The following is a 12941-nucleotide window of genomic DNA, read 5'->3' as shown; positions in this document are numbered from 1 at the left end:
GGACGCCTAATGATCATACTTTCCATTTTTCTGGATGCCCTTCATAGTGGACATTCATTGTCCTGCTCGTATTGCTCATCTGAAAATATTTCTCCAAAAACACTGATGTCACTCCTCATCTAGGCGCCCTGTATACCCCATTAATGTGCTTTTGTCCTGATGAAGCGCCCATTGTCATGCACGGGAACCCTCGTAGCTCAGGAGATGATCCAAGTTTTCCAGAAGTTCTAGAGATCGCCCCATTTTTTGGGACTCTCTTGGGTGTCCCAGAAAAGTTGGAAAAGTTTGCCATAAGTTTTAGAAGTAAATTTGAAAAAAAAGTTACATAAAATTTAGATTTTTCTCCTTTACTTTATCTTCAGGATGATTTCTCAGGAGTAAATGAAGACGCTCCCCTGGAGATGACGTATGTACGGTACAGGGATGGACCAACGGAGGAAGAGGGTAAAATTATTACAGTGAACAGATCTGAGGATAATGGCTACACGGTAGAACTTCAGACAAGGCCTCTTACACCCCCGGAGATTCATGACTATGCAGAAGTAGATATCCCATACGACGAGAAGCCAAATTTCCAGAAGAATCCATTCCAGGTCCCAACCGAGGAGATGCAAAGTGAAGAACTAACAGCAGACGCTGGAGGTTACAAGTTAGATGCGGTCTTACAACGGGTGTACATGTCTCCGAGATCTGACGTCATCGGGAAAAGTCCTGTAGGAGTGGACATGAAGGCAACCAGTGGTGGAGGGGATTGTGGAGGTTCAGAAGGTCCAGTTGACGCCTTCACAATATTCAATGAGAAAAATGCTCTTCATCACACGGATTCTGAAGATGATGTCCAACCCAACTCCGAGTCAAGTCTTGGGGGCACCATTAATAGTGAATCATCGTCATCGTTCTCCTCTATTTCCGATAAGGAACCCAGTGACATATATTATCATACAGAGGTTGACCATTGTCAACTAAAGCCAAGACTAACGTCAGAAATAATGTCTTCCCCTAAAACAAGTGAAGCCGATGACACCTATAAGTATGTCCTTCATCAACCCAAAGACAGTCCAACCGGCGATCACGCCAAGCAGTTCACGGTCTTCCAAGCTTATAAGGCAAGTGACAACGATGATCATCTCCAGGCTTCAGACAGCGAAGCACAAAGAGATGACGGCACCTGTACACCAAAGATATCCATCATCCCTCACGATTTATTCTACTATCCTCACTACAGCGTCCCCATTGCTGATGTCCTACATGCCTTCACCGACACCTGCTCTGATAGCCTGCTGGAAAACACCTTCACTTTTGAGGCTTCTTCTGAGGAACAAGCAGGTGACAATGAGACGCTCAGTAGTGGGGTCTACTTGGACACGGAGTCGATAGGAAGCGATTCTTCAGTAGAGGAGTCTCCGGAGATGATATTGGGTGTGGAGGACTCTGTACACAACGTACATTATGCAAACACTTCTTCACAGGAGCCTCCGTTGGCCAATGGATCAGTCGCTCAAGCCAACCGGGACGTATCGAGCAGCGGATTTATCTCCTGTCCTGGCTACAACAACTCATTTCCGGTAATGGGGTGATTTTAGGTTTGACTTTTACTAAAGATCTTGCATTTGCTTTGACCTTCGGGAATTATCAGGGAATGTGTTTTCACCTTTACAAGGCAAGAAAATGCAAGATATCAGCCAAGGAAAACTCATGATTGAGCTGCCCTTCATTTATCTAGTAATGAACCCAAGGTTTAAGACATGGGTCAGTGATGCACCTGTCCCAGGAGGGTCTCCAAAATGAATGTCAGGAGCCTAAACATCTGCTAATAAGGGGTTCCTGCTGAAGCGCTCTTCATAAATTGGCTATAGCCCCCTCATAGGCACCAGCTAAGGCCCCCTTATGGGCATCAGCTATAGCCCCCTAATGGGCACCGGCTATAGCCCCCTAATGGGCACCGGCTATAGCCCCCTAATGGGCACCAGCTATAGCTCCCTCATAGGCACCGGCTATAGCGCCCTTATGGGCACCGGCTATAGTCCCCTTATGGGCATCGGCTATAGCCCCCTCATGGGCACCAGCTAGCACCAGCTATAGCCCCCTCATGGACACCGGCTATGGCCCCTTCATGGGCACCGGCTATGGCCCCTTCATGGGCACCGGCTATGACCCCTTCATGGGCACCAGCTATAGTCCCCTCATGAGCACCAGCTATAGTCCCCTCATGGGCACCGGCTAGAGTCCCCTCATGGGCACCGGCTAGAGTCCCCTCATGGGCACCGGCTAGAGTCCCCCCATGGGCACCGGCTAGAGTCCCCCCATGGGCACCGGCTAGAGTCCCCCCATGGGCACCGGCTAGAGTCCCCCCATGGGCACCGGCTAGAGTCCCCTCATGGGCACCGGCTATAGCCCTCTTAATGGGCACCGGCTATAGCCCCCTTAATGGGCACCGGCTATAGCCCCCTCATGGACACCGGCTATGGCCCCTTCATGGGCACCGGCTATAGTCCCCTCATGGGCACCAGCTATAGTCCCCTCATGGGCACCGGCTAGAGTCCCCTCATGGGCACCGGCTAGAGTCCCCTCATGGGCACCGGCTAGAGTCCCCTCATGGGCACCGGCTAGAGTCCCCTCATGGGCACCGGCTAGAGTCCCCTCATGGGCACCGGCTAGAGTCCCCTCATGGGCACCGGCTAGAGTCCCCTCATGGGCACCGGCTATAGTCCCCTCATGGGCACCGGCTATAGCCCCCTTAATGGGCACCGGCTCTAGCCCCCTTAATGGGCACCGGCTATAACCACCTTAATGGGCATCGGCTATAGCCCCCTCATGGGCACCAGCTAGCACCAGCTATAGCCCCCTCATGGACACCGGCTAAGGCCCCTTCATGGGCACCGGCTATGGCCCCTTCATGGGCACCGGCTATGACCCCTTCATGGGCACTAGCTATAGTCCCCTTCATGAGCACCAGCTATAGTCCCCTCATGGGCACCAGCTAGAGTCCCCTCATGGGCACCGGCTAGAGTCCCCTCATGGGCACCGGCTAGAGTCCCCTCATGGGCACCGGCTAGAGTCCCCTCATGGGCACCGGCTAGAGTCCCCTCATGGGCACCGGCTAGAGTCCCCTCATGGGCACCGGCTAGAGTCCCCTCATGGGCACCGGCTAGAGTCCCCTCATGGGCACCGGCTAGAGTCCCCTCATGGGCACCGGCTATAGCCCCCTTAATGGGCACCAGCTATAGCCCCCTCATGGACACCGGCTATGGCCCCCTCATGGGCACCGGCTATAGTCCCCTCATGGGCACCAGCTATAGTCCCCTTCATGGGCACCGGCTATAGTCCCCTCATGGGAACCGGCTAGAGTCCCCTCATGGGCACCGGCTATAGCCCCCTTAATGGGCACCGGCTATAGTCCCTTCATGGACACCGACTATAGCTCCTTCATGGGCACCGGCTATAGCCCCCTTAATGGGCACCGGCTATAGTCCCTTCATGGACACCGGCTATAGCCCCTTCATGGGCACCCTTGGACAGCTGGAATTTCCTCCCGAACTGATATAAGTACCAATAGGTTTCTTATAGTAATCTCAGTACAGGCGTCTTAGTGGTCTTTATCCCAGTTTGAGAGGTCTTGTCTTCTGTGCACGAGTTCTCGTGGTGGGAGTTGAGGTCGATTTATGGAGCGAGGGGCAACAGACTCCAGATTGAGACTCTTCAAATTCGGTAGTTTGGATGGGGTAAAGGAGGAGTGAGCACTGGTGCATCCCAGGAGACCCCCCCAATCTAGATTTGGCTATGTGCCGCCCTCTGTCATTGGATGTCCCTATAGTGAGTGGATCCACATCTGTAGACTCGGTTGGCTTCCAGTGAAGGTGAATGGGTCTGTAAGATGCCGTATATGTTGCGTGATCACATCTTACCCTTCAGTCCTGCATTTCTTCCATTAGGATGATGGCACTGATAGTTCAGAGGAGGAGCGGGAATGGTTGAGAAGAGAAGGATTTGCCTGCAGACGAGAGGACCTTCAGGAGGATGATGATGATTTACTGGAGGAGGACAAGCGAACTGCAGAAATGCTGGAGTCCTGTCTGTCCAGGTAACATCCCATCCAGTTATAGCTGACCGTGGACTTTATTTAAATACTCTGTGCTGCTGGAACAACCTGCACAATCCACTTGGTAACTTTTCAGAAACGGTTGTTCTTCACGCTCATTTCCTGAAATACTCTGCACTGCTAGAATGACCTTGTAACATCCACTTTGTAATGCTCAGATAATGCCACACCTGTGCTTCTGCTCATTCCTTTTCTAAAATACTCTGTGCTGCTTGGAGAACTTTACACCATTCACTTTATAACACTATTCTATTTGTTATATACACTCATTTCCTGAAATACTCTGTGCTGCTAGAAGAGCACATCACTTTGTATGTCTCAGATAGTGTGATACCGCACTCCTTTCCTGAAATACTCTGTGCTGCTGGACTGACCCTGCTGTTTGTAGCTCTTAGATCATAACATCCCATTAGTTCTGCCCATCGCTGGAACAGCACATCACTTAGTAAGCGTCAGATAGTGTTCCTGTTTATTATGCCCACCCCTTTCCTGAAATACTCAGTGCTGCTGGAACAGCACATCACTTTGTAAGTTTCAGATAGTGTGATACTGTGTGTTATGCACACTCCTTACCTGAAATACTCTGTGCTGCTCGAACAAGACCTCACTTTGTAAATCTCAGTCAGTATGAGCGTGTTTGTTATGCACACTCCTTACCTGAAATACTCTGTGCTGCTAGAAGGACCTTACACCATCCACTTTAAAACTTTCAGATTGTATTTGTTATATATGCTCCTTTCCTGAAATACTCTGTGCTGCTGGAAAAGCACATCACTTTGTATGTCTCAGATAGTGTGATACCGCACTCCTTTCCTGAAATACTCTGTGCTGCCAGACTGACACTGCTGTTTATAGCTCTTAGATCATAAAATTCCATTAGTTCTGCCCATCATTTTTCTGAAATACTCTGTGCTGCTGGAACAGCACATCACTTAGTAAGTGTCAGATAGTGTTCCTGTTTATTATGCCCACCCCTTTCCTGAAATACTCAGTGCTGCTGGAAGGACCTTGCACCATCCACTTTAAAACTCTCAGATCCTATTTGTTATATACACTTCTTTCCTGAAATACTTTGTGCTGCTCTTAATAGCTCTTAATTTATCACAACTCAGTAGTAATACACACTCCTTTCCTGAAATACTCAGTGCTGCTGTAACAGCACATCACTTTGTAACTCTCAGATAGTGTGATACTGTTTGTTATGCAAACTCCTTTCCTGAAATACTCTGTGCTGCTGGAAGGACCTTGCACCAGTCACTTTAAAACTCTCAGATCCTATTTGTTATATTCACTTCTTTCCTGAAACACACAGGGCTGCTGTAACAACACATCACCTTGTAAGTCTCAGACAGTATGAGAGCGTTTGCTATGCACACTCCTTTCCTGAAATACTTTGTGCTGCTCTTTATAGCTGTTAATTTATCACAACTCAGTAGTAATACACACTCCTTTCCTGAAATACTCAGTGCTGCTGGAACAAGACATCACTTTGTAAGTCTCAGATAGTGTGATACTGTTTGTTATGCATACTCCTTTCCTGAAATACTCTGTGCTGCTGGAAGGACCTTGCATTAGTCACTTTAAAACTCTCAGATCCTATTTGTTATATTCACTTCTTTCCTGAAATACTCAGTGCTGCTGTAACAGCACATCACTTTGCATATCTCAGTGTGATACCGCACTCCTTTCCTGAAATACTCTGTGCTGCTGCAATTACTCTGCTCTTTATAGTTCTTAGGTCATAAAATCCCATTAGTTCTGCCCATCTTTTTCTGAAATACTCTGTGCTGCTGGTACAACACATCCCTTAGTAAGCGTCAGATAGTGTTCCTGTTTATTATGCCCACCCCTTTCCTGAAATACTCAGTGCTGCTGGATGGACCTTGCACCATCCACTTTAAAACTCTCAGATCCTATTTGTTATATACACTTCTTTCCTGAAATACTTTGTGCTGCTCTTATTAGCTCTTAGTTTATCACAACCCAGTAGTTATACACACTCATTTCCTGAAACACTCAGTGCTGCTGTAACAGCACATCACTTTGTAAGTCTCAGACAGTATGATAGCGTTTCTTATGCACACTCCTTTCCTGAAATACTCAGTGCTGCTGGAACAGCACATCACTTTGTAAGTCTCAGACAGTATGATAGCGTTTGTCATGGACACTCCTTTCCTGAAATACTCAGTGCTGCTGGAAAGACCTTGCACCAGTCACTTTAAAACTCTCAGATCCTATTTGTTATATACACTTGTTTCCTGAAATACTCAGTGCTGCTGTAACAGCACATCACCTTGTAAGCCCCAGACAGTATGATAGCGTTTGTTATGCGCACTCCTTTCCTGAAATACTCAGTGCTGCTCAAAAAAATCACAGGTTCTATTTTCTATAAACAGAGTTTCTTAAATGTTAAAAATCTGAAACTTTTGTATCAGAAAGGTAACACTTTTCTTTCTTGCAGGGATATTCAGAAAGACGGCGGTACATACCGGAGGGGAGAGCTGAGCGCTCCGGGACATTCAGTGAGTACAATGCGCCACATTCTGTCTCCGCGGGTAACCTTACACTCCTGAACATTGAAACTGCGTCAAGAGAGAAAGGTGGAATTCTGGAAATCACCAGATGCAGACATCACTAATCTGCAAGCAGTGAAAAATGGAGACAAAGTTTTCCAGACGTCTCAGTCTGGAGTATGAGCGCCAAAAGCAGAAATCCGGGACCCCATTGCTCGGTGATTACTCAGGAGCTGCCAGCAGAGGATCTTGATGATTTTGCAGGGTGCATTCCTTCCTCAGACGACCATTAATGGCCTCAGGGGCAGCAGCCGAGCAGATCTCCACCGCTTCTTGCTTTTTCCGTGCTGCGGACGTCACCTGCGATACATTCCTTGCACTTTCTTATTCTCAGTGTCAGTGTTCCGGGGCTTCTATTGCTTTGTTACATTGTTGCGCCTCAGATCACATCAACAGTGTCTTGTTTCTAAAATAGAAATAATATTCATTTCCCTTCATTTGCCAGAATTTTGGATCCTATGAAAATGTCCATAATGAAGGACGGCAGCGCTTAGGATTGGGGTAAATATCTTTCCTCTATACACCATGATTGCACAGCTTTTGTTTTCTTCCTCGTATGTCTGACACCTCCGCTCTCCACCATGCTTTACGCTTAGATATTGGCTGCCTTCAGCCTCCACTAGGGGGAGCAAGAGAGCTTAGTGAAGACAGATCTAATGTGATCTACTCTGGATCCACCAATACGGTGAATGCCCCAAGTCCTGGGCTGACCCAGACCCGAGGAAGCGTCTCAGAACACGTGCGCCCTTCTTGTACCCTAATAGGGCCCAATTTCTGTCGATTTTAGAGCCACTGATAGGTCTAATGGATAATGAATGTGTGAAAGGGAAGGACGTTAGAGTGTAAGCTCCTGGGGACAGGATCTGCAGAGACAATGGATCAAGTACAACACAAGCTGAAGTTCAAAACTATAAACCACTATAAAGTGCCGCAGACTCTATGATGCCCCTCGGAGGCTCCAGAGACTCCGTCATATCCAGGGTTACACAATGATGGGACGGAATCGGTATTTTCTATCTACTAATAAGAACCAGTTCATCCATTTTCCTAAGTAACTCAATAGCTCCCCCTGCAGCTCTGATAGAGAATATCAACAAACAACTGATGGTGCCCTGCGTGCAACAACATGCTGAGATTCTGGATATATGCAACAACGTCCACTGATCTGCCCTCAGAAAAGAATACAGAATGCTAATGTTCACCTTTAGACACAAGTAAAATATATCTTTGTACCGTGTTAGCCAGTAGAGATAAAAAAATTGTTTAAAAGAACTGAAGTCCTCAGTGGTTGATACCTTTTAATGGCAACTGAAAAGATGGTAATAATAGCAGCTCCAGACTACTCAGGTCTCTTCATCAGGCTCAGCATAACACAAAATCTGAAGAGTCACATATTTACACACAACAGGACATAGAATAGTGCAGTAAAAAAAAAAACAAAAAACAAGTTATGTGAAGCAGAACTATCACTATGGCAGGGGGCAAACTGTTGTGGCCATAAATATTGCTGCAGTTCAGTGTGAAAGTGTTATTGTCCTCTGATCAGGGTCTGGTCCGGGCTGTGACGCGCTCGGATGGTCAGAGGAGCACATCTCTTAACTGATGTAAAAAGACATGAATCCATGAGACACATTCATTCCTGCTCTGAATGTGTCAAAGGTCATCATAATTTATGGCCACAACAGTTTGCCCCCTGCCATAGTGATAGTTCTGCTTCACATAACTTGTTTTTTTTTTTTTTTTTACTGCACTATTCTATGTCCTGTTGTGAATAAATATGTGACTCTTCAGATTTTGTGTTATACCATGCCTGATGAAGAGACCTGAGGAGTCTGGAGCTGTTATTATTACCATCTTTTCAGTTACCATTAAAAGGTATCAACCACTGAGGACTTCAGTTCTTTTAAACAATTTTTTCACCTTTAGACATTAATTTCATAAAGATGCATTTATATAGATGATTTACCTCCTGTATTATACTCCAGAGCTGCACTCACTATTCTGCTGGTGCAGTCACTGTGTACATACATTAAATTACTGATCCTGAGTTACCTCCTGTATTATACTGCAGAGCTGCACTCACTATTCTGCTGGTGCAGTTACTGTGTACATACATTACATTACTGATCCTGAGTTACCTGCTGTATTATACTCCAGAGCTGCACTCACTATTCTGCTGGTGCAGTCACTGTGTACATACATTACATTACTGATCCTGAGTTACATCCTGTATTATACTGCAGAGCTGCACTCACTATTCTGCTGGTGCAGTCACTGTGTACATACATTACATTACTGATCCTGAGTTACCTCCTATATTATACTTCAGAGCTGCACTCACTATTCTGCTGGTGCAGTCACTGTGTACATACATTACATTACTGATCCTGAGTTACCTCCTGTATTATACTGCAGAGCTGCACTCACTATTCTGCTGGTGCAGTTACTGTGTACATACATTACATTACTGATCCTGAGTTACCTCCTGTATTATACTCCAGAGCTGCACTCACTATTCTGCTGGTGCAGTCACTGTGCACATGCATTACATTACTGATCCTGAGTTACCTGCTGTATTATACTCCAGAGCTGCACTCACTATTCTGCTGGTGCAGTAACTGTGTACATACATTACATTACTGATCCTGAGTTACCTCTTGTATTATACTCCAGAGCTGCACTCACTATTCTGCTGGTGCAGTCACTGTGTACATACATTACATTAGTGATCCTAAGTTACCTCCTGTATTATACTCCAGAGCTGCACTCACTATTCTGCTGGTGCAGTCACTGTGTACATACATTACATTACTGATCCTGAGTTACCTCCTGTATTATACTCCAGAGCCGCACTCACTATTCTGCTGGTGCAGTCACTGTGTACATACATTACATTACTGATCCTGAGTTACCTCCTTTATTACACTCCAGAGCTGCACTCACTATTCTGCTGGTGCAATCACTGTGTCCATACATTACATTACTGATCCTGAGTTACATCCTGTATTATACTGCAGAGCTGCACTCACTATTCTGCTGGTGCAGTCACTGTGTACATACATTACATTACTGATCCTTAGTTACCTGCTGTATTATACTCCAGAGCTGCACTCACTATTCTGCTGGTGCAGTCACTGTGTACATACATTACATTACTGATCCTAAGTTACCTCCTGTATTATACTCCAGAGCTGCACTCACTATTCTGCTGGTGCAGTCACTGTGTCCATACATTACATTACTGATCCTGAGTTACCTCCTGTATTATACTCCAGAGCTGCACTCACTATTCTGCTGGTGCAGTCACTGTGTACATACATTACATTACTGATCCTGAGTTACCTCCTGTATTATACTCCAGAGCTGCACTCACTATTCTGCTGGTGCAGTCACTGTGTACATACATTACATTACTGATCCTGAGTTACCTCCTATATTATACTTCAGAGCTGCACTCACTGTTCTGCTGGTGCAGTCACTGTGTACATACATTACATTACTGATCCTGAGTTACCTCCTGTATTATACTCCAGAGCTGCACTCACTATTCTGCTGGTGCAGTCACTGTGTCCATACATTACATTACTGATCCTGAGTTACCTCCTGTATTATACTCCAGAGCTGCACTCACTATTCTGCTGGTGTAGTCACTTGGCACATACATTACTTATCTGAGGAGCAGAGGGCAGAAAATTCCACACCACCCTGAGGACCCCATAAGTGCAGAGTCTAGACCTCCTCTGGTAACATCAGCACTGTGTCTGCCAGGGGATTCATGGCGAAGCAGCTGCAGCAGCCGTACATCACCAAGTACAATGCCGGGCGTCGGATGAAGCGGTGTAAAGCCTCCACCACTGAACTCTGGAGGAGACGTGTTCTGTGCAGGGACGGATTGCACTGCTCTACCTGGATGGAGGAGTCTGGGCACTAAAGTGCATAAAGCAAGGTCCATACAGGCGAGGAGGGGAGATCATGACGCCGCACAGAGCCCGGACCCCATGCTAGAATGGAGACTGTGAGGCCGGCCTCCCCCAACATCAGGATCTGACCTCACAATCAAGCAAAAATTCTCAGACACCTCCAAAATTTCATGGACATTTTTTCCCACAAGAGTGGGACCCATTATATCTGCAACGCGCGACTCCATGTAGTGGTCTGCCGATATACAGTGCCTTGCGAAAGTATTCAGCCCCCTTGAATTTTTCAACCTTTTCAGACATTTCAGGCTTCAAACATAAAGATAAAATGTTAATGTTCTGGTGAAGAATCAACAACAAGTGACACAATTGTGAAGAGGAACGAAATTTATTGCTTATTTTACACTTAAAAAGAAAAAATAAATAACTGAAACTTGGGGCGTGCAATATTATTCATCCCCTGTAAGTGAATACTTTGTAGCGCCCCCTTTTGCTGCGATTACAGCTGCAGTCTCTTGGGGGATGTGTCTATCAGTTTTACACATGGAGAGGCTGAAATTCTCGCCCGTTCTTCCTTTGTAAACAGCTGGAGCTGAGTGAGGTTGGATGGAGGCGTTTGTGAACAGCAGTTTTCAGCTCTTTCCACAGATTCTCGATTGGGTTCAGGTCTGGACTGTGACTTGGCCATTCTAACACCTGGATACGTTTATTTGTGAACCATTCCATTGTAGATTTTGCTTTATGTTTGGGATCATTGTCTTGTTGGAAGACAAATCTCCATCCCAGTCTCAGGTCTTTTGCAGACTCCAACAGGTTTTCTTCAAGAATGGTCCTGTATTTGGCTCCATCCATCTTCCCATCAATTCTAACCATCTTCCCTGTCCCTGCTGAAGAAAAGCAGGCCCAAACCATGATGCTGCCACCACCATGTTTGACAGTGGGGATGGTGTTTTCAGGGAGATGAGCTGTGTTGCTTTTACACCAAACATATCGTTTGGCATTGTGCCCAAATAGTGTGATTTTGGTTTGATCTGAGCAGAGCACCTTCTTCCACATGTTTGGTGTCTCCAGGCGGCTTGTCGCAAACTTTAAACAACACTTTTTATGGATATCTTTGAGAAATGGCTTTCTTCTTGCCACTCTTCCATAAAGGCCAGATTTGTGCAGTGTACGACTGATTGTTGTGCTATGGACAGACTCTCCCACCTCAGCTGTAGATCTCTGCAGATCATCCAGAGGGATCATGGGCCTCTTGGCTGCATCTCTGATCAGTCTTCTCCTTGTGTGAGATGATAGTTTGGATGGACGGCCGGGTCTTGGTAGATTTGCAGAGGTATGATACTCCCTCCATTTCAATATGATCGCTTGCACAGTGCTCCTTGGGATGTTTAAAGTTGTGGAAATCTTTTTGTAACCAAATCCGGCTTTAAACTTTTCCACAACAGTATCATGGACCTGCCTGTTGTGTTCCTTGGTCTTCATGATGCTCTCTGTGCTTTACACAGAACATGAGACTATCACAGAGCAGGGGCATTTATACGGAGACTTGATTACACACAGGGGCTTATATTTATCATCATCAGTCATTTAGCACAACATTGCATCATTCAGAGATCCTCAATCAACTTCTGGAGTAAAGCTGCACTGAAAGTAAAGGGGATGAATAATATTGCACGCCCCTTCTTTCAGGTTTTTATTTTTTACAAAAATGTAAAATAAGCAATAAATATCGTTCAACTTCACAATTGTGTCACTTGTTGTTGATCCTTCACGATAAAATTTAAATTTTTTACCTTTATGTTTGAAGTATGAAATATGGGAAAGGGTTGAAAAATTCAAGGGGACTGAATACTTTCACAAGGCACTGTAGATGGAGATCAGAGAAGCCCCAAGAGGAGGATGTGGAGGGGGTGCACATACTTTTCTGCATGTAGCGTGTTGCATGCTGGGAGCTGAGCTCGGATACGTCTTGTTCCTTGCAGTGTGATGTAATTGACTCTTTATCTCCTGTTTTCTGTAGGAGACCAGACGCAGATGATGACGCCACCAGTGCAGGACGTCGGGCGGTGGACTCGCACCTTCCATTCTCCAGTGACCAGTCCCCAGCCTCCTTTTACCCCCTGCTCCTCCTGTGGCTCCTCTGCTACTTCCTGATGATCCTCCCGGAGTTGGATATGAGCAAAGTCGCATTTTTTGTAGATAATGACTAAAGACTTTCAGCCGTTGTGACATTGGGCCACTTCTCGAGGGCCCATGGCTGCACTCAACGTGTTCTCCAGCAATAATAACTCACCTGCTTCTCTCATAGCAATGACACACGCAACAAGCGGAGGGAGGAGGAGGAGGAGCGGA

General features: G+C 46.2%; 1 protein-coding gene across 2 annotated transcripts in view; it reads left to right on the top strand.

Annotated features, from left to right (window-relative positions):
- The window catches only part of CLMN (calmin), a 121166-nt gene extending 108225 nt beyond the window's left edge, over positions 1-12941 (top strand). For both annotated transcript variants that reach the window (XM_075330818.1, XM_075330819.1), the window contains exons 9-13: positions 363-1565; positions 3933-4081; positions 6561-6621; positions 7118-7173; positions 12610-12941. In XM_075330818.1, coding sequence (XP_075186933.1) covers positions 363-1565; positions 3933-4081; positions 6561-6621; positions 7118-7173; positions 12610-12799 — 1659 coding nt within the window. In that variant the 3' untranslated portion in view covers positions 12800-12941. The remainder of the gene's footprint in view (positions 1-362; positions 1566-3932; positions 4082-6560; positions 6622-7117; positions 7174-12609) is intronic.

The sequence above is a fragment of the Anomaloglossus baeobatrachus genome, chromosome 12 (assembly GCF_048569485.1).
Source record: "Anomaloglossus baeobatrachus isolate aAnoBae1 chromosome 12, aAnoBae1.hap1, whole genome shotgun sequence".
NCBI classification, from domain to species: Eukaryota; Metazoa; Chordata; class Amphibia; order Anura; family Aromobatidae; genus Anomaloglossus; species Anomaloglossus baeobatrachus.
This window is presented reverse-complemented; position numbering and strand designations above follow the sequence as displayed.